The 20,847-nt window shown below is 39.8% G+C and overlaps 1 protein-coding gene across 2 annotated transcripts in view; it reads left to right on the top strand.

Annotated features, from left to right (window-relative positions):
* Positions 1–656: 656 nt before the first annotated feature.
* The window catches only part of PTPRB (protein tyrosine phosphatase receptor type B), a 124,232-nt gene continuing 104,041 nt past the window's right edge, over positions 657–20,847 (top strand). Inside the window, exons 1-3 of one of the 2 annotated variants that reach the window (XM_021091988.2) lie at positions 657–757; positions 2,016–2,408; positions 19,357–19,607. In XM_021091988.2, coding sequence (XP_020947647.2) covers positions 703–757; positions 2,016–2,408; positions 19,357–19,607 — 699 coding nt within the window. In that variant the 5' untranslated portion in view covers positions 657–702. Of the gene's footprint in view, positions 758–2,012; positions 2,409–19,356; positions 19,608–20,847 lie in introns of both variants that reach the window. The other variant, XM_021091987.2, reaches the window with a different exon arrangement.

Here is a 20,847-nt window from a genome sequence, read left to right as displayed (position 1 = left end):
GCATGTACTTTTTTTTTTTTTTTTTTCCTATTTGGAGAGAGACCATTATCTCTTGGGGGAAGCCTCAAGTTGATAGTGTGATCAGTTTAAGTTTAGTCTGCCTCTCCCCAGTGGAGATGACTATTTCCAATGTAACATGGTCCTTGCTTGAGAGAGAATGATCTAGAAGTGCCATCGTCCTGTGGTTTTCCTCGATAGACTCACAGCCTATCATTATACAAACAGGACATGTTTATGTCTTGATATCACTTGTCATAGACCCTCATAAATTACATGGTTTGCGTTTATTCAGCAGATCACATCACCTGAAGAGATGTTATATTGTAGGAACATTCAGTTACCTCAGATTACAGTTCCTTCTTCCCACTTGAGCTTAAGAAGTACTCATGTGCCAAAGGGATGGAAGAAGAAAACTTACAAATTTTATTCTGCTCCTGGAGGCTGGAATTTTTTCTCCATTTAAAAAAAAAAAAAAAAAAAAAAGAGAGAGAGAGAGAGAGGTAATCATAATCCCTTCTTTCTAAGGAAACAGACAAAAGGACAACTGGTGTAAAACTTCCCCCAAACAATTCAATAGGAGGAAGTGCTCGTCACTGACTTTTCCCCCCACCATGAAGGCACGTTTCCTTCCTAGTCTTTGCTTCTCTTATCTGGGAGAATTTTTTTCCCCCAAGCAAAGCATGAACAGTCGTTAAGTGGAAAATGGAGGCTGGATTTTACTTGGCGGTTCTTACCTGCTTCTTGGTCGGGAACTCAGGTGAGTGGGGCTGCCTCAGTTTCCTGAGGCATTTCTCCAGGAGCCAGCAGAGGAGTCTTGGTCCTTTGAAAATGTCTGAAACAAGGCGGAAATGGAGCCAGGTCTCCATGGCCAAAGACGATGAGGAGGTGGAATAAAAGGAGCCAGCCATGCCCACAACTGTTGCGATTTCTCTCCCGAAGAAAATAATGGCCTCCCCCTGTGTCCTCCTAATGCTTTTGGGCAGCTCCTGAAATGGCATCTTTACAGCAGAGAGTAAAGCACCCTGGGGGGCAGAGGGGGTTATTATTATGTAACAGTGTGGCATCTTTATGCTGCTTCCCTGTCAGGCTATAGGTTTATTCTCCTGTATGTTATAAAAAGAAAAGATAAGAAATATAATTAAAGGGGATTGAAGAACTGTGGTTTGTTTTACTTGGAAGTTGTTATTTGGACATCTGAGTATTTTCATGGGAGAGCTGAGAAATTTAAGTAAAAGCACCTTGAAAATGGTTTCTGGTTTCTGAGCCTAAATATCTCACTTTTTAATGCTGATGTTTTAACAACTGGGTATTTGGTCTTCTTACATCAAGAAAAGGTGATTTTTTTCAAATCTTTTAGTGTTTGAGAGAAAACCATGGATAGTATCACAAAATAGAGAAGTGTTTCTCTCCAGCACTGTAAACATTTAGTTTGTGATAATCAGTGCTTTCATTGGTTGCTATTAGCCAGGAGGAGAAGAATGGGAAATTCTGTTTTATTTGGGGATAAATATATCCAACTTTAAAAATAGTGTTCAAACTAGTCCACTTGCATACAAATATACTGCAATGCTAACTTAAGGACTGGAAAAGGGGGTGCTTTCATAGGGTGGGGGATGGAGGTGAGATGGAAAGAGTGAAATAGTTGAAACAAGAACTGGCTTTTTTACAACTTTAGCACATTTAATTATTTGGGCTAAAATATTCTCTGGATGGTTTTGTTTCTTGTCCAAGCTTCCTTTCATTATTTCCATGGGGAGGTGTATGTTCTTCCCTAAACTAAGTGAAAGTAAAAGAAAAGGGAGCTAAGTGTGATATTTTGACATTTTGACATTGTCAGCTTTGGGATTTTAAAGCACATATCTTGAATCTAGGCATATTCAAGAAATAATAGCTATTGCAAAAGATAAGCAAACCTCCTATTTTGATTTGGCTGATTTGTGGAGGGGTTGTTTTGTTTTCTGGTGGGTCTTATGATTTGTTACATGGTGTGTAATGAGCTTCTCATCTTCCAGAAGGCTTTCAGGTTGTCCATGTCCAGAAACAACAGTGCCTTTTCAGAAATAAGAGAGTGGTCGTGGGCTTGTGCAATGGGACCAGCCTGAACCAGCAGTGGATGTGGACTGAGAATGGCAAGCTCCTTCACGTTAAATCTGCGCTCTGCCTGGGCGTCTCTGATTCCTCTGGGGGTCCTTCCCAGTCTGCCATCTTTGCCCCCTGTTCCCAGGCACCTCGATGGACTTGCCATGAGAAGGAAGGGTTCCTTGAGGTGGAAAATGCCTCTCTCTTTCTCAAGAAACAAGGCTTCAAGGTAGTGGTCAAGAAGGGCAGGAAGTACCTCCATAGCTGGATGAAAATAGATGTCAACGAGGAGGGAAAACCAGTCATTGAAAGCCTCTGCTCTGAAAAAGGTGAGCTCTTCCTTTAAGAATCGATTCTGAAAGTTCTTCTGCTAAATGTCTTGTTTTTTCACATTTAAGGGAAATCTACAGGCCCCAACAATTTTCCTATGGAAGATTCATAAGATAATGGAAATGGATTGTGTGGGGCCCACCGACTCGGAAAACGTCATTATTTTCGTTTAAAATCAGCCCGTTTCTTTTTCTAGCTCTCATTCTTCCTTCCTTTTTTACCCCCTTGCTTCTTTTATTTGAAGAAATACTTCTTCAGCTTCTCTTTTGCACCAGATATGAAGCACTTTGGTTAAGATGTGGGAATGTAGATCTATGTGTATATATATATATATCATACCTAGATAATAATTAAAACCAGTGATCAGGAAATTAATAATTTTGCTGACGTAGACACTTCTCTGCTTATGAGGAACTATTAGAACATCAAAATGGTGCTTGGTAAGACTGGGACTGGGATTTGGCTTTGCAAATCTCTTGTACTAATATTTATCTTATCTTAATGATATCTTTTGTAGCTAACGTAGTTTTAAAATGGTAAGTAAGAACCGGTGTGCAGTCACAAAGTTTTCTAATTTGTTGATCATCTATGGATATAAAAACTTGTATACACCTGTATAAATTTCTGGTGCAACACACTGTTGAGTCCTGCACTAGCAATTTTTATTTGTGGGTACAGCTTAGTTTTCTGTTTTACTTTATCATGTTATTGCTTATTTACTCTTCTACCAGAGGCTTGCTTTAGGAGGTCATGAAAGATAAAACTAATGGAATCGTTCCATGTTAGGTACAAATAGACCTTACAAATAACTGGATAAATTATCTGGAAATGAGGCCCTTCATTAAGATTAATATTTGTCAAGGTAAAGTGAATTGTCTCAGATAATTAAGGGGCAGAGACCAAGTTTCTTGATTCCTCATCCAATATCTGTTCCATTTTACGGTATTTCCCAAATATGACTCTTGCCCAGTTGGCTACATCCAGAACCACCTGGTCAGGGGGAGGAGTAGAGGGAATCATGGCCTTTATTTCTTCCTCAGTTTTCACCTCCAAGATTTGATTCTAAGAAATCTGTATTTGGGCATGACACTTGATGTTTTTTAAAAAGCTCCCCAAAGAATTCTTATTTATATCCTCTTTTGGGGACTGGCTTTAAATCTTTTTATTCATTGTTGATTTTTGAGGCTAATACGAATTTTTTCACCACACAGATCTTTGGACAGTTTTTTGTCATTCATTCATTTCCTAAACATCTAATTAGGTGCCAACTGAATGCATGGGCTCTTCTGCAATAGAAGAAGAGTCCCTGTTCTTCTAAAACTTTTGATATGAGAATAAGATTAAAAAAATATAAAAGTTAATTAGAAAGTTCAGCTTTATCAGAGAGTATACAGCACCAGTTCATACAATTCCTTTCTTCTGTTTCATCTAGCTAGGCCTGTCCTAAACAACATGGAAACATCGTAAATATTTCTGTTGTAGGGTGTATGGTTATACACAAGAAGTGAGATTCCTTCCCAACTCCCCATCAAACCTTATTTAGAAGAGAATACTTTCATTGGAACTTTTAAAAAGTACATATGGATTCAGTAGATATGGGTTATTCAAGTTAGAAGATAATTCATGGAAAAACTATTTCCTTCAACTGTCATGCAAAACATGTCTAATGATGGACTTCACCTCTAAAGTAGATAGTACTTTACTCAAAAGTAAAGTAATAGATGCCATATCCAAAACATGCCTGATAATGTGTGTAGGAAAAAAATGGACTTCTAGAAAAAGCAGAGTTAAAATTTGTACAATTCTGGTACCAAAAAAAATCTTATATTTGAATGTACAATGCATACTCTTACTTTAATGCAGTGAGAAGCTAACAGACACATTTTTCTTCTCCATCATACAGAATGATATTAGTTGGCCCATAAGATGAAAGCTCACTGATTTTCTAGAGGATCCATCGTGAAAAATTAAATTGCATGCTGCAATGAATGATTCGAAATGCTCTTTTTTGAAGAGTTGATAACCAAATACTATAAAGCAGCACAAATATGCATGCTGTTCGTCAATAGAATGTGAATATTTCTTACTAAATTTTTCAATAAAAGCATACCTGCGAAGGTCAAAATCTGGACTATATGCTTCATAGATGTTTCATAGAGGAAAGATTCATGAAGCCATTCACTATCTAAATAATATTTCTCTGCTACCTACTATGTGCCAGAGCTTGTACTAGTGACCGAAGTACCCTACACAAACCCAAGATTCTCAATCCAAGCTTCACTTCAGAATCCCAATGGAACCTTTGGAATAATGTTAATATCCAGGCTTCATCCTCTAGGCCAACTAACTCTGGCATTATATTTTTAAAATGCTTCCAAGGTGATTCTAATGTGCAGCCAAAGCTGAGAATCACTAACTCTGTCTTGTTCCATAGGATAATGGGGAAGCCAGATAAGTAAATGGTTAATTACCATAGAGTATAAGTAGGAAAAAATACCCCATCCTTGAATATATATTCTCAGCAGTGTGCCACATTAAGCAACTGTTTTTGGTTTTTTTTTTTATCTAAAGGGTAATTTTTTAAATTGTGTATTTTTAAAACTATCCTTTGAGTGCCCACTGAGTTTTGTCATAATTTAGCTGTGCTTCTTTCTCACTAAGATACCTTTTTTCTTCCTCTTCCTCTCCTTGCCTTAAGAGACCCTCTATAGCAGGGTGAATTGAATAGGCTTCCAAAGTGAGTTAAAATTCAATTCAAAAATTAACATGAAGGTTTTTGAGAGAAGAGCCTATACCAGGGTCAGATTTCCTCAAATAATCAGTGCTTCTGCAGTGATATTTATTAGGAGAAGTCTGTAGAATTGACCTGTCTTTCACAGTTCTCATATAGTTTGTACTTCTTTAAAACCCCTTAAAACCACCATTAAGAGAGTTCCTGTTGTGGCGCAGCGGAAGCGAATCCGACTTGTATTCATGAGGTTGTGGGTTCAATCCCTGCCCTCACTCAGTGGGTTGGGGATCTGGCATCACGGTGAGCTGTGGTGTAGCTCGCAGACTCAGCTCAGATCCCACAGTGCTGTGGCTGTGGTGTAGACCGGCAGCTGTAGCTCTGATTGGACCCCTAGCCTGGGAACTTCCATATGCCGTGGGTGCAGCCCTAAAAAGCAAAAAAAAAAAAAAAATAAAACACCCAAAGAACAAAAACAACAACAAAAAAACCCCACCATTAAATGGTACAAAAATGGGACCTAATTAGTGGGAATCTAATTAAAAAGACTATATAGATTGTGTAGAATCAGGATCACCAGTACATAGTAGATTACTGAATTAAAGATGACTTGAGATTTTTACCATTCCCTCTGAATTTCATTTACCCTTAAAGAGTATACCATATTTCTTCATGTTGGACATACACAAAAAGTGGACCTGGTAAATATTCTCTTTTTCAAAAAATCAAATTTTTAAGATCAATTTTTAAAAATTAGAGGCTTATAGCTATTATTTTGAGTAGTCAGAGTAATAAAAAGTATTCTCTCCAAAATGCCAATATATCTGGCTAAAAATTGCAAAATTCCATTCTCTCCATGTATCCTTTTGTCAATCAGGTGCCAGATATCCAGATATCTGGAAACCATCTTACCTTTAGCAATGTGTCCATAAAACAAATGACAGATTCTGAATTTTCCTCTATATAATTTTGTATTATATTGTATAGCTACATCCTTGGAGTGACTGTTTTAAGAGTGTAATTTTAGAAGTCTTTTGATGTAATTTCAGTCTTGTTCTATGAATTCACACAAGGCAATCACCAATAATGCAATAAGAGTAAGGAAAAACTGAATTCAACCGTATTGCAATTTTATATAATCGCATATTTGACTTTTTTTTGGTTTGTTTTTGGTCTTTTTTAGGGCCACACCCATGGCATATGGAAGTTCCCAGGCTTTGGGTCCAAGTAGAGCTCTAGCTGCCGGCCTACACCACAGCCACAGCAACGCAGGATCTGAGCCGAGTCTGTGACCTACACCACAGCTCATGGCCACGCCAGATCCTTAACCCACTGAGCAAGGCCAAGGATTGAACCTGCGTCCCTATGGATGCTAGTCAGATTCATTTCCCCTGAGCCACAATGGGAACACAGAACTTTTTTAAAGGATTATTATTTTAGTAGTAAAAATGCATTCAGAGGTCCAAATCACTAATTTACAAATTCTTGAAACATAGCCCTTCTAAGTAAAGGGCTTTCTGCATAGTAAAAGTCTTATACGTTAAAGGGAAAATTATATCAGCCTACACTTTGGCAGGTTCTTTTATGTTTCTGGAGATGGAGAAGAAAAAGAGTTAGAAAAACTAAATTACTATACTATAAACTTGTTAAGAGCTGGGATCATAAGTTAGAAATCTTTATCTCCATGGTCAACAAATGCTGTTTAAATTAGTAAATGTTTCCACTTTAGAAGATGTTGAATATCAGAATTATAGGGAAGAATAAAGGAAATCTAAGGACTACTTTATACCACTCTTGAAATCATGACTATGCCTTTCTTTTCTACCCAAATCAAGTGTAATTTTTAAAACCCACGAAGCCATTGAAAGTTACAGTTGCATCTATTCCAATAGGAAATAGTCTTGGCCCCAGAAGCAGACAACAAAGATTACAGTGGCCCAATTATTGAAGTTTTGTGGACTTACATGATCCAGAAAACAACACATTCATTGCCCTCCTTTTCTATATAGGGAACAGAACTCTACTCAAAGGATAATACTAATTTGCAAGCATAGCTAAGCGAAGAATCCTTCAGAGACAGAAGTAAAAACATTCTAAGCTTGAAGAGGGGTGACACAACATCAGCACAAATCTGGCAGGTGGATCATGTTCATGTAGTTCTAGGACTTCCAAATGAAGAGTGCAAAATGCCACCTCTGGTTTGGATACCCAGTTCAAGGAATGCCAGGTCTCCCTACAAGTATAAACAGCTGGATGATTGTCTAACATTGTTACTTTCGCTAGGATTTTTCATCTTGTGTGAAGAGTAAGATTGTATATGTCAGCTAGCCCATCAACATTTTTTCAGCATCTACTACAGATTCATTCATTCAGCCCTCATATTTTTCTGAGGACAGGCAAATTTTTGTAGACATATTTTTAAGTGTCCCTGATATGTTTGTGTGAGTGAAATCAGAAATTTGACTGCTGAAGTAAATCATATTCTGGGCTGACTTGATACACAGGCTGGTTAAAGGAATTGTTTAATTGTAGACATTTGGGTGAGGGAGTAAAATGCATAAGCATTGGAATAGGTAAACAGTTTCGCATGCTCTGGGGAAAAGGAGTTTTATTAGCTTATTTCCTTTAGTGATGGGTAGGAGATACTTGTAAATACAGAGAGCTTAATGGGAAATAAACAAAGCAAAACAGCAAGTGTCTTTTGTAAACACAGACTCTACTTTGACGAAATTGGCTGTCACAGCCACTTTAGAATTTCTCTTTTCATCATTATAACAACATGGGCCTTGCAATTAAGCATTTATTGATATGATCATCAAAAATCATATGGTCATTGATTATTAATATATGCTTTAATATGATCATTAAAAGCTATCTGACACAGGGTGTTCCCTGGTGGTCTAATGGTTAGGACTTGTTGCTTTCATAACTGCAGCACAGGGTTCAATCCCACATGGGAAACTGAGATCCCATGTGGTGGCCAAAAAAAAAAAAAGACAATAAAACAACAGCAAAAAACAACCATATCTGACACAGCATCCAGGGTTCCCCAGCACTTTTCAGCTTGTGACACATCAGTGAACTTAAAAGGACACACCCAGGGCCACATGTGACTTTCATAGGTCCTGTGCTCTTATGTCTGTGGTTTCCTTTCTTCTTTGAGAAAAATAATAATAAAACAAGTTAATAGATTTTCATGGGTCTTAACATTTTCATCCTTTCATGGTGTGTGGAAAAAAATGGAGAAATATTTTCTTTGAGGGAGTTCCTATCATGGCGCAGCGGTTAACGAATCCGGCTAGGAACCATGAGGTTGCGGGTTTGATCCCTGCCCTTGCTCAGTGGGTTAACGATCCGGCGTTGCCGTGAGCTGTGCTGTAGGTTGCAGATGCGGCTCGGATCCCGTGTTGCTGTGTCTGTGGTGTAGGCCGGCGGCTACAGCTCCGATTCGACCCCTAGCCTGGGAACCTCCATATGCCGCAGGAGCAGCCCAAGAAATAGCAAAAAGACAAAAAAAAAAAAAAAAGAAAAAGAAATAAGGTCTTGATGTGATGCAGTCATTGCAAATCTTATAGATGAGTTATAAGTGCTAAACGTTATTTTCTATAAATTAAATGCCAAAATTAATTAACCATAAGGATGGTCTACCTTATTTTGAATTGTGTTCTAAGAGGAACTGTGTTTAATGTGGAAACAATGAAGTAGCAATGGTACAATAAAGCTTCTTAAAAATAGCTTCAACATATTGTTCCATTGTGTAAGAACTTTTCCTTGATTTGTCAAAACATATCTTGCTCTTTCATGAACTGTAAAGTGTATATACCTTTTTAAAGAGTATCAGAAGAATTATAGAACCTCAAACAGGCAAAGATCTACTATTTTTATTATCATCTCATAGCACCCATTTCAACAGAGTTCAGGCGATGGAAAGATAAACTTAGTTTAATTGCCTTATACATTTCTATGATGGATTTTCTTTCCTCCCATCTACATTATAATGCTTCAGTACTCACATAAGAAATGATTAGAATTCAGCTTTGGCTTGTATTGTATATATGTATAAAATTATATACCTAGATGTATATTAGAATTACCTGAGAAGCTTCTTAGACATGCAAGTGCTGGATCCCACACCAGATCTACTTAATCACAATTTCTAGGGGGAGGGCTAAGCCTTAAATATTCTAACAAGCTCCAAAGGCGACTGTGATGCCTAACCAACTTTGCAAACCCCTGCTTTAAAATTCACAAAATTGGAGTTCCCATGTGGCGCAGCGGAAACAAATCCGACTAGGAACCATGAGATTTCGGGTTTGATCCCTGCGGGTTTGATCCCTGGCCTCACTCAGTGGGTTATGGATCTGGTGTTGCCTTGAGCTGTGGTGTAGGTCACAGACACTGGTCAGATCTGATGTGGCTGTAGCTGTGGCTCTGGCATAGGCTAGCGGCTATAGCTCCGTTAGACCCCTAGCCTGGGAACCTCCATATGCCGAGGGTGCAGCCCTGAAAAGACAAAAGACAAAAAAATAAAATAAAATAAAATTCACAAAATTTAGGAACAGAATGTTAAGACTCAATCTTCTTTCCTGTTTCTTAAATAGCACAAGTGAAAAACACAGACACAAAATGAAGGGGTACCAGACATGGATATTGTGTAGGTTCTTTCTTTAGAAAAAAAGGTGGTGGCCTAAAATGGAAAATGGGCTTGTTTGCTTTGGAGTGTTTTAAAAATACATTTAGAAGGTTAATTAAAGACAATTACAGAAGACTAAAATTTTCCTCATAAGATTCCAAAGCTACATGCAATGGTGATAAGCTATGTTATTTCCCAGAGAAATTTCAAGTGTGTTTTGATCATCTACCTAATTGGGGGAGAGTCCTGTTTCATCCATGAAATGAATTTTGTGAGCTGACTTTAAAAAGTAGTTTTTAGGATGAGAGCTTACCAAGTGCTCCTTAGGGAAGAAGAGTAAGCATAGGTTGACCTGCTAAGACACCTAATTACATGCTAGGTATTTGGAAGCTTTTCTGTCCTCACCTCATCATTAAATCTTTTTTTTTTTAAGGGTCTGAGAGTTAGAACTGTCATAGGTGGTAATCAACTCTGGAGATTGGCTTTGGCCAAAGCTCAAAATGACCAAACTACTAATCTCCATATACAGAAAAGTTTACATCCCAACAGTAGAAAAATACCTATGTAAAGGAACATCTAGCACCTAACTCAATTAAGACTGCTTCTTGGAGCTTGTGGTAAAGGCACATTACCAATAATAGAGTTGGGTTTTCATGTAGAAAACCCCCCAGGGATAAATAAATCTCCTGGTCTATGTCCAGCGTCGCCAGGCGCAATGGCAGTGATAATGGCATAGGATTCTAAAAGGTAAAAACAAACAGAAGCTAGGGAGAGTGTCTATTTATCAAAGCCTAGATCTAGTGGATACACAGGTAGGGTTCCCAGACGACACCCAGTTACATTAGAATTTCAGATAAATGACAAGTTTCTGTATAAGCATATTCCTAATCTATAATCTTTGTAATGTTATATATTGGGGATATATTAAATACACTGAATTATTGGTTATTTATCTGGAATTCTAATTTAACAGGGCATCACATATTTTTATTTGCTAAGTCTGGTAACCCTCTATTCAGGGTACTCTGCACAACCCTTCAAATCTCAAGGAAAAGATGTTTAATAGCCACAATTATTTTATGGACATTTAAGAGAACAGCTGATATTTACATATTGCTAAATTTTAAAACTCCCTTTTCCATTTTGATCCTCTTTCCATGCTTACCCCTGATAGCAGTTTCCACAACTCTCCCTCCACCCTGTAAAATTGATAGATGGATTAAAGGTGAACAGGACAACTGAGTACAATACAGTCACACTGAAAGTATCTTTTATATATATATATAATGATTTTTACTTTTTTCCATTATAGCTGGTTTACAGTGTTCTGTCAGTTTTCTACTGTATAGCCTGATGACCCAGCTATACATATATGTATGCATTCTTCTTTCTCACGTTATCATGCTCCATCATAAGTGACTAGACATAGTTCCCAGTGCTACACAGCAGCATCTCATTGCTAATCCATTCCAAAGGCAATAGTTTGCATCTGTTAATCCCCAAGCACCTCATCCATCCCACTCCCTCCCCCTCGGCAACCACAAGTCTATTCTCCAAGTCCATGATTTTCTTTTCTGTAGAAAGGTTCATTTGTGCCTTATGTTAGATTCCAGATATCATATGGTATTTGTCTTTCTCTTTCTGACTTATTTCACTCACTATGAGACTCTCTAGTGCCATCTATGTTGCTGCAAATAGCATTATTTTGTTCTTTTTTATGGCTGAGTAGTATTCCATTGTGTATGTATACTACCACATCTTCCTAATCCAATCATCTGTTGATGGACATTGTGTTGTTTCCATGTCTTGGCTATTGTGAATACTGCCTCAATGAACATATGGGTGCATGTGTCTTTTTCAAGGAAAGTTTTATCTGGATATATGCCCAGGAGTGGGATTGCTGGGTCATATGGTAGTTCTATGTGTAGATTTCTAAGGTATCTCCATACTGTTTTCCATAGTGCTTGTACCAGCTTACATTCCCACCAACAGTGCAGGAGGGCTCCCTTTTCTCCATATTCCCTCCAGCATTTGTTATTTGTGGACCTGTTAATGACGGCCATTCTGACTGGTGTGAGGTGGTACCTCATGGTAATTTTGATTTGCATTTCTCTAATAATCAGGGATGTTGAGCATATTTTCAATGTGCCTGTTGGCCATCTGTAAATCTTCCTTGGAGAAATGTCTATTCAGGTCTTTTGCCCACTTTTCCATTGGGTTGTTGGTTTTTTTGCTGTTGAGTTGTATAAGTTGTTTCTATATTTTAGAGATTAAGCCCTTGTCAGTTGCATCATTTGAAACTATTTTCTCCCATTCTGTAAATTGTATTTTTGTTTTCTTTTTGGTTTCCTTTGCTATGCAAAATCTTGTCAGTTTGATTAGGTCTCATTGGTTTATTTTTGCTTTTAGTTCTGTTGCTTTGGGAGACTGATCTGAGAAAACATTTGTAAGGTTGATGTCAAAGAATGTTTTGCCTATGTTCTCTTCTAAGAGTTTGATGATGTCTTGTCTTATATTTAAGTCTTTAAGCCATTTTGAGTTTATTTTCATGCATGGTGTGAGGGTGTATTCTAGTTTCATTAATTTGCATGCAGCTGTCCAGGTTTCCCAGCAGTACTTGCTGAAAAGACTGTCTTTTTCCCATTTTATGTTCTTGCCTCCTTTGTCAAAGATTAATTGACCATAGGTGTTTGGGTTTATTCCTGGGTTCTCTATTCTGCTCCATTGGTCTGTATGTTGGTTTTGGTACCAGTACCACGCTGTCTTGATGACTGTGGCTCTGTAATATTGCCCAAAGTCTGGGAGAGTTATGCCTCCTGCTTGGTTTTTTCCCCCCTCAGGATTGCTTTGGCAATTCTGGGTCTTTTGTGGTTCCATATAAATTTTTTGATTGTTTGTTCCAGTTCTGTGAAAAATGTCATGGGTAATTTGATAGGGATTGCATTGAATCTGTAGACTGCTTTGGATAGTATGGCCATTTTTACAATATTAATTTTTCCAACCCAGGAGCATGGGATATCTTTCCATTTCTTTACATCTTCTTTAATTTCCTTGATGAATGCATTATAGTTCTCAGCATATAAGTCTTTTACCTCCTTGGTCAGGTGTATTCCCAGGTATTTGATTTTTTGGGGTGCAATTTTAAAAGGTATTGTGGAGTTCCCGTCGTGGCACAGTGGTTAACGAATCTGACTAGGAACCATGAGGTTGCAGGTTCGGTCCCTGCCTTTGCTCAGTGGGTTAACGATCCAGCGTTGCTGTGAGCTGTGGTGTAGGTTGCAGACGCGGCTCAGACCCCACGTTGCTGTGGCTCTGGCGTAGGCTGGCGGCTACAGCTCCGATTCGACCCCTAGCCTGGGAACCTCCATATGCCGCAGAAGCAGCCCAAGAAATGGCAAAAAGCAAAAAAATAAAATAAAATAAAATAAATAAAATAAAATATAAAAAATAAAATAAAAGGTATTGTATTTTTGCATTCTTTTTATAATATTTCATTGTTAGTATACAGAAATGCAACCGATTTCTGAATGTTAATCTTATATCTTGCTACTTTGCTGAATTTGTTGATCAGTTCAGGTAGTTTTTGGGTTGAGTCCTTAGGGTTTTCTATGTATAGTATCATGTCATCTGCATACAGTGACAGTTTTACCTCTTCTCTTCCTATTTGGATACCTTTTATTTCTTTTGTTTGTCTGACTGCTGTGGCTAGGACTTCCAAAACTATGTTGAATAACGGTAGTGAGAGTGGGCATCCCTGTCATGTTCCAGATTTTAGTGGGAAGGCTTTCAGCTTTTCCCCATTAAGTATTATATTTGCTGTGGGTTTGTCATAAATGGCTTTTATTGTATTAAGGTATATTCCCTCTATGCCCACTTTGGTAAGAGTTTTGATCATGAGTGGATGTTGGACTTTGTCAAATGCTTTTTCTGCATCTATTGAGAAGATCATGTGGTTTTTGACTTTTCTTTTTTTAATGTGGTGTATGACATTGTTTGATTTGTGTATGTTGAACCATCCTTGTGCACTTGGGATGAATCCCACCTGGTTGTGGTTGTACGATCTTTTTGATATGTTCTTGGATTCAGTTGGCTAAAATTTTGTTGAGAATTTTTGCATCTATATTTATCAAAGGTATAGGCCTATAGTTTTCTTTTTTGGTGGTATCTTTGTCTTGTTTTGGAATTAGGGTGATGGTGGCATCATAGAATGTCTTTTGGGAGTTTTCCTTCTTCTTCAACGTTTTCAAAAAGTTTAAGGAGAGTGGATGTAAGTTCCTCTTTGTATGTTTGGTAGAATTTGCCTGTGAAGACATCTGGTCCTGGACTTTTATTTGTAGGGAGTGTTTTTATGACATATGCAATTTAATTTCTACTGATCAGTCTGTTCAGTTAATCTATTTCTTCTTGATTCAGTTTTGTCAGGCTATAAGTCTCTAGAAAGTTGTCCATTCTAAGTTGTCAAATTTGTTAGCATACAATTATTCATAGTATTTTCTCATGGTTTTTTGTATTTCTGTAGTATTCATTGTGATTTCTCCTTTTTCATTTTTTATTTTGTTTATTTGGGTTTTTTCTCTTCTCTTCTTGGTGACTCTAGCCAGAGGTTTGTCAGTTTTGTTTACCTTTTCAAAGAACCAGCTCTTGATTTTATTGATTTTTTTCTATTGTTTTTTGGATCTCTATTTTATTGATTTCCTCTTTGATCTCTATGATTTCCCTCCTTCTGCTGACTTTAGGTTTTGTTTTGTTTGTTTTGTTTGTTCTTCTTTTTCTAGTTCATTTAGGTGGTGGGTTAAGTTGTCAATTTGTGATTTTTCTTCTTTTTTGAGGAAGGCCTGTATTGCTATGAATTTCCCTCTGAGCACTGCTTTTTGTTGGCATCCCATAGATTTTGAGTGGTTGGGTCTTCATTATCATTTGTCTTGAGGTATTTTTTAATTACCTTCTTGATTTCCTCATTGACCCACTGGTTTTTTAGTAGCATGTAGTTTAGTCGCCATGTAGTCACTTTATTCTCATTTCTTTTCCTGTGGTTGATTTCTAGTTGCATGCCATTGTGGTCAGAGAAGATACTTGAAATAATTTCTATACTCTTAAATTTGTTGAGGTTAGCTTTGTGCCCCAGTATATGATCAATTCTTGAGAATGTTCCATGTGCACTTGAGAAGAATGTATATTCTGATTTTTTTGGACGTAATGTCCTGAATATGTCTATTAGGTCTAACTTTTCTATTGCGCCATTTAGGATCTCTGTTGCCTTATTGAACATCTGTCTAGAGGATCTGTCCATTGTTGTGAGTGGGGTGTTAAAGTCTCCTACTATGATCGTAATCCCATCAGTTTCTCCTTTTATGTCTGTTAGTATTTTTTGGAGGTATCTGGGTGCTCCTATATTAGGGGCATATGTATTGACAATGGTAATATCCTCTTCTTAAATGGATCTTTTAACCATTAAATAGTGTATTTCCTTGTCTTTTTTTATGGCCTTCATTTTAAAGTCTATTTTGTCTGATATGAGTATTGAAACTCCTGCTTTCCTGTCTTGTCCATTGGCATTGAAATATCTTTTCCCATCCCCTCACTTTCAATCTGTATGTGTCCTTTGCCCTAAGGTGAGTTTCTTATAGACAGCAGATTGAAGGTTTTTGCTTTTTTATCCAATCTGCCACTCTGTGTCTTTTGATTGGAGCATTCAGTCCTTTGACATTTAAGGAGATTATTGATAGATTTGTATTTATTGCCATTTTAAACCTTGTTTTCCAGTTGATTCTATGTTTCTCTTATTTTCTCTTTTTGATTGGATGGTTTCCATTTATTTTATACTTGAGTACTTTTCAGTTTTTGTGAATGTAATGTTTGGTTTTGATCTGTGGTTGTCCTGTTTTTTAAGTATGTTAACCCCTTCCTATATCTGCTTGCTTTAGCCTGATAGTCATATAGGCTCAAACACATCATTAAAATAAAAAAAGAATCCATATTTTCTTACTTTCCTTCCCCACATTGTATGATTTTGATGTCTTTTTTTTTTTTTTTTAACATCTTCATGTTTAGATCTGTGTGCTGGCTTATTTAAGTGATTGCTTTCCAATTGCGATTTTCTCCATCCTAATTCTTCTTACTTTTTTTTTTTTTAATCTAGAGAAGCCCTTTCAGTATTTCTTTTAGAATGGGTTTAGTATTGCTGTACTCTTTTAGCTTTTGTTTGTTGGAGAGATTCTTTATTTCCCCTTCTAATTTAAATGATATTCTTGCTGGATAGAGTATTCTAGGTTGCAAATTTTTTCCTTTCAGCCCTTTAAATATATCTTGCCACTCCCCTCTGGCCTGTAGTATTTCTGTAGAGAAATCAGCTGATAGCCTTATGGGGGTTCCCTTATAATTAATGCCTTGCTTTTCTCTTGCTGCCTTAAGAATCCTCTCTTTATCTTTAACTTTTGCCATTTTTATTATAATATGTCTTTGTGTGGGCCTCTTTGGGTTCAACTTGTTTGGGGCCTTCTGTGCTTCCTGTATCTTGGTATCAATATCCTTTAGATTTGGAAAGTTTTCAGCCATAATTTCTTCAAATGTATTTTCAATCCCCTTTTCTTTTTCATCTCCTTCTGGGATTCCTATTATGTGTAGATTGGCCTGCTTTATATTATCCTACAGGTCTCTTATATTGCTGTCATGTTTTCCCATTTGGTTTTCTGTCTGCTGTCTTGATTTGGTGATTTCCATTATTCTATCTTCCATACCACTAATTCATTCCTCTGCATTATTCATTCTGCTCTTTATTGCCTTTAGCGGAGTTCGCATCTCTGCAAATGAATTTTCTAGTTTTTCGTGGCTCCTCCTTATATTTTCTAATTCCTTTCTAAAGGAATCTGCATTACTGTTCATATCCTCTCTTAATTCCTTGATTTTTAACCTTAATTCCTCCAGTATTTTCATTATCTCCCTTTTGAACTCAATGTCTACCAGAATGCAGAGGTTTGTTTCATTGTTGACTGCTTTAGGTGAATTCTTCTGTTGCTTTAACTGGGAGCTTCTTCATCTTGCTTGTGTTTTTCTTTTTCTGTGAGTTTGGGGAAGCCAAACTGTAGTCTTGTAAGGCAATGGTGCTTGTAAGGCTATTTCTATGCAAGAGTACCCCTTTGTATTTTTTTGGGGGGGTACTATTTATTTTTGGTGTTGGAGTTTGAATATCTACTGTCCTTTTCTTTGGTGTGAGCAGGCTGTTATCCCCAGGATGCTCAGTGTGTTTTCAGGGAGAAGGAGGCAATGGGTAGGGCCAGCAGTCAGTGCCTGGTTGTTGGACTCTCAACAGCAGCAAGGACCTGCAAGGTGGCACAGGCTACTCCTAGTTGCAGGGCCCTGGGAAGTGGTAATGAGCTCTAGGCAGATCTACAAGGTGACCAGAACATTTGGCAGTAGCAACAGCAGGGTGAATGAGTTCTCAGGGGAATGAGAGCAACAACAGCTTGTGTTTGCTTGCAATGCCCTCCTCTGAGGTGATTGGAACCACAGGTGGTGCCTGTCAGGGACCCCTAGTGGTAGCGGGCCACAACCACCTCTGGAGTCAGTGATAACTGTGGTGGTTTGCCCCCACCACCTGTAGACCTTGCATGAAGCAACCCATCTCACTTAGCCCACATATGAGTGCTCTTAGTTGCAGGAGCCTGGGAAGTGACAGAAATCAGGCCTGTGGGTACTACCCAGAGTGTTTGGCAGTGGCAGCAGCAGGGCGGGTTGTTCCCAAGGGTTCAAGAGCACCAACAGTTGGTGTTCGATCACAATGTCCTCCTCTGTGGTGCCCTTGAGGTGATTGAGGCTGCAAGTGGTGTCTGTTCATGGACCTCTAGTGGTGGCAAGCCACTCCCACCTCTGGAGCCAGAGATAACTGCAATGGTTTGCCCCCACCTCCTGTAGGCCATGCAAGAAGCACCTCATCCTGCTTAGCCCCCACAGGAGGTGCTGCACAAGCTGCTCCTAGTTGCAGGTTCCTGGGAAGGGACAGTGATCAAGTGTCTGGGCATTGCCCAGAGCATTTGGCAGTGGCAGCAGCAGGGCGGGTGTGCTCCCAGAGGAGTGACAGCAACAACCAGTGGTGTTCCGTCGCCATGTCCTCCTCTGTGGTGCCCTCTGACGTGGTTGGGGCTACAAGCGATTTTTGTTCAGGTATCCCCAGTGGCGATGGGCCACACCCACCTCTGGAGTCAGAGATAACTGCAGTGGTTTGCCCCTGACACCTGCAGACGACAGAAGAAGCACCCTGTCCCACTTAGCCCATGCAGGAGGTGCTGCACCAGCTGCTCCTAGTTGCAGGGTCTTGGGAAGGGATAGTGACCAAGTGTCTGGGCACCATCCAGAGTGCTTGGCAGTGGCAGCTGCAGGGTGGGTGTGTTCCCAGGGGAGTGAAAGCAGCAGCATATGGTGCTTGATTGCAGTGCCCTCTTTTTTTCTTTTTTGCCAACCCCTGAGGTGACTGGGGTTGCAGTTGGATCCCATTCACAGGCCCCCAGTGCTGGCAAGCCACGCCTCCCTCTGGCCTCCTAGATGACTGGCACCGTCTGTCCCTGCCACCTGTAGCTCTTGCAAGAGGCACCATGTCACACTTAGCCCCCTGATGCCCTTAGCCCACGCAAGAGGTGCCTGGCCACCTGTAGCCTACACAAGAAGCACCCAGTCTTCCCTAATTGAGCAAGAGGCTTCTCGCTGCTGGTAGCCTGCGCCAGAGCTGCCCCGCCCTCTGAGAGCCTGCAGGCATGCGCATGCCCCCCAGGGCAGGGCGTTTCCTATGGCGGTCAGCTCCGCCCGCCTCCTTTTGCCCTCCCCCAAAATGGCGCCATTCCTCTCCTACTTACGGACCTTCTCCCAGGTTCCCTCTGCCTTGGCATCCCCCTCCTCAGCCCATGGCATACTGCTCCCCACCCATGGCACACTGCTCCTTAGCCCCTTAGGCTGTCTGCACACTGCCAACCCCAGTCCTCTCCCTGGAACTGACCTCCAGAGCCTGAGTCTCAGCGCCCAGCCCCCGCCTGAGTGTTTCAGGCTGTGGTGTCTGGGCTGGTGGTTCCAATGCTCTGTGTGGCTCTCAGTGTGCTTTGCTGTTCTCAGTCCAGCTGCTGCACTTTTCTCGGCAACTTTAAGGTCCCTCCATCTCTGCTGATCTTTCCATCTGGTAGGTGGCTTCCCAGGACGTGGGTTCCGTTTCTCCTTCACAGCCCCCTCTCAGGAATGCTAGTCCCTTCCTGATTCCTTTTCTCTCTCTTTTATTTTCTTTTGTTCTACCCAATTCTGTCAAGAGTTTCTTGCCCTTTTTGAAGGTTTAAGTTCTTCTGCATTCAGTTGATGTTCTGTGTGAGTCGTTTTACATGTAAATGTGGTTTTTGGATGTGTTTGTGGAAGAAGGTGAGCGCGACCTCTTACTCCTCCGCCATCTTGCTCCCTCAAAGTATCTTAAAGTATCTTTCATTTATCATATAACTGAAGCTTATCTGCATGCCCATCATGAAAGAGGTCTTCTTCGAAGTCAAACTGCTTTTATATGAAGAAACCATAAAACGTGAGGGTAATTTAAGCAACTGTCCTTTCTTTACCTCAGCTGGCCTGGGAGCCGAAGTTTCAGTAAGGAGCACTAGAGACACAACTCCTCCCCAAATCCCCACTACTTTTAATGCACTTCCGTATAGCCCAGGACACCTTATTAGGAATACCACAGAGGCCTTCACCAGAAGTGCTACAGAAAACTACAGCCAAAACAGCAGCCAGAGGCAGCACCCCAGTCTGCAGACGGCTGGAATTACATCTTGGGTTCCCTGGACGACTCAGCCTTTCTCCAGCACCACTGAAGAGGTAAGGGGTGTGGGGGGGATGGAGGGAGTATGGAGTGTGGTATGGGCCTCAGAAAGTGCTCTCTGCTTGAAAAGACTTGCTTTGCCAGAAATGCTGCTATTCAGGTGGGCCCTTAGGCACTCGGTGTCCTGGCTGATTATTGTACATGAATGCGTTTTCTGTAATGAGAAAAATCTTTGAGAGAGAATTAAAATTTCTGCACCTTGGAGTTCCCGTTGTGGCTCAGTGCTAACAAGCCCGACTCGTATCCATGAGGATACAGGTTCAATCCCTGGGCTAGCTCAGTAGGTTAAGGATCTGGTGTGGCCGTGAGCTATGGTGTAGGTTGCAGACTCGGCTTAGATCCTTTGTTGCTGTGTCTGTGGTGTAGGCCAGCGACTGTAGCTCCAATTCGACCCCTAGCTTGGGAATTTCCATGTGCTGTGGGAGAGGCCCTAAAAAAAAAAAAAAAAAAAAGAATAAAATTTCTCCACCTTTATAAGGTAAAGATAATTGGCCACATTTCTGAACTGAAGTCAGGGTTCATAGTCTTAGAATAACCACAAAGTGGGAAATAGAAATTGAAATCAGCACCTTGCAGGTTGCCCCACATATATGTCACAGTCGTTTATGCTTATAAGAGAGGGGAAGAGTCACAAAGCCATGGAAGATTCCAGAATCACTATAATTGATTTGTGAGCATGGACAAGAGTAAGCTGAGTCATAGCAATTCCCCTTCAGCATCCATAAGAAGACGTTAAAACGGTGGAGAAGCAGCCATGACAGGACCAGAGAGTCTGCTCACATGTGTTTCCTCTTCTGTTTTGCCTTCCACGTGGGGTTTAGATCATCCTTTTAGGCAGTAACAGTGTAATTAAAGCAAATTTTAAAAGCTAAGGTTTCATTTGGCAGTGTTAGGCTCTTTTCTAATAAGCAACCCTCATAATTCAAAGAAAGTAAAAGCCCAGCACTATGCATATCACTTAACAACTCTTTTACTGCCCTGGTTTCTTTTGCATTGCACAGAAATTAATATTGCATGTGGCTCCCAGCTAGCAAACACATACTCATTGCTGATCACAAAATAAACAGAACCAGTGCTATAAATCTTCTTTGAAGCCTAGTTCTTCCCTTTCCCCTGAAGAGGAGTCTGGAAGCCCTCATGAGTTTTCTGGACACTCTTTGCATCACTTCAAAATTTAACACTTGGAGTTCCAGTTGTGGCACAGCAGAAAGGAATCTGACTAGGAACCATGAGGTT

Source organism: Sus scrofa, chromosome 5 (genome assembly GCF_054392235.1).
Source record: "Sus scrofa isolate SSC_HxYL_T2T_F1_AM1 chromosome 5, Sscrofa_HxYL_maternal_Yorkshire_Landrace_v2.0, whole genome shotgun sequence".
Taxonomy (NCBI): domain Eukaryota; kingdom Metazoa; phylum Chordata; class Mammalia; order Artiodactyla; family Suidae; genus Sus; species Sus scrofa.
The sequence above is the reverse complement of the archived record's forward strand: the minus strand, read 5'-3'. Positions and strand labels throughout refer to the sequence as shown.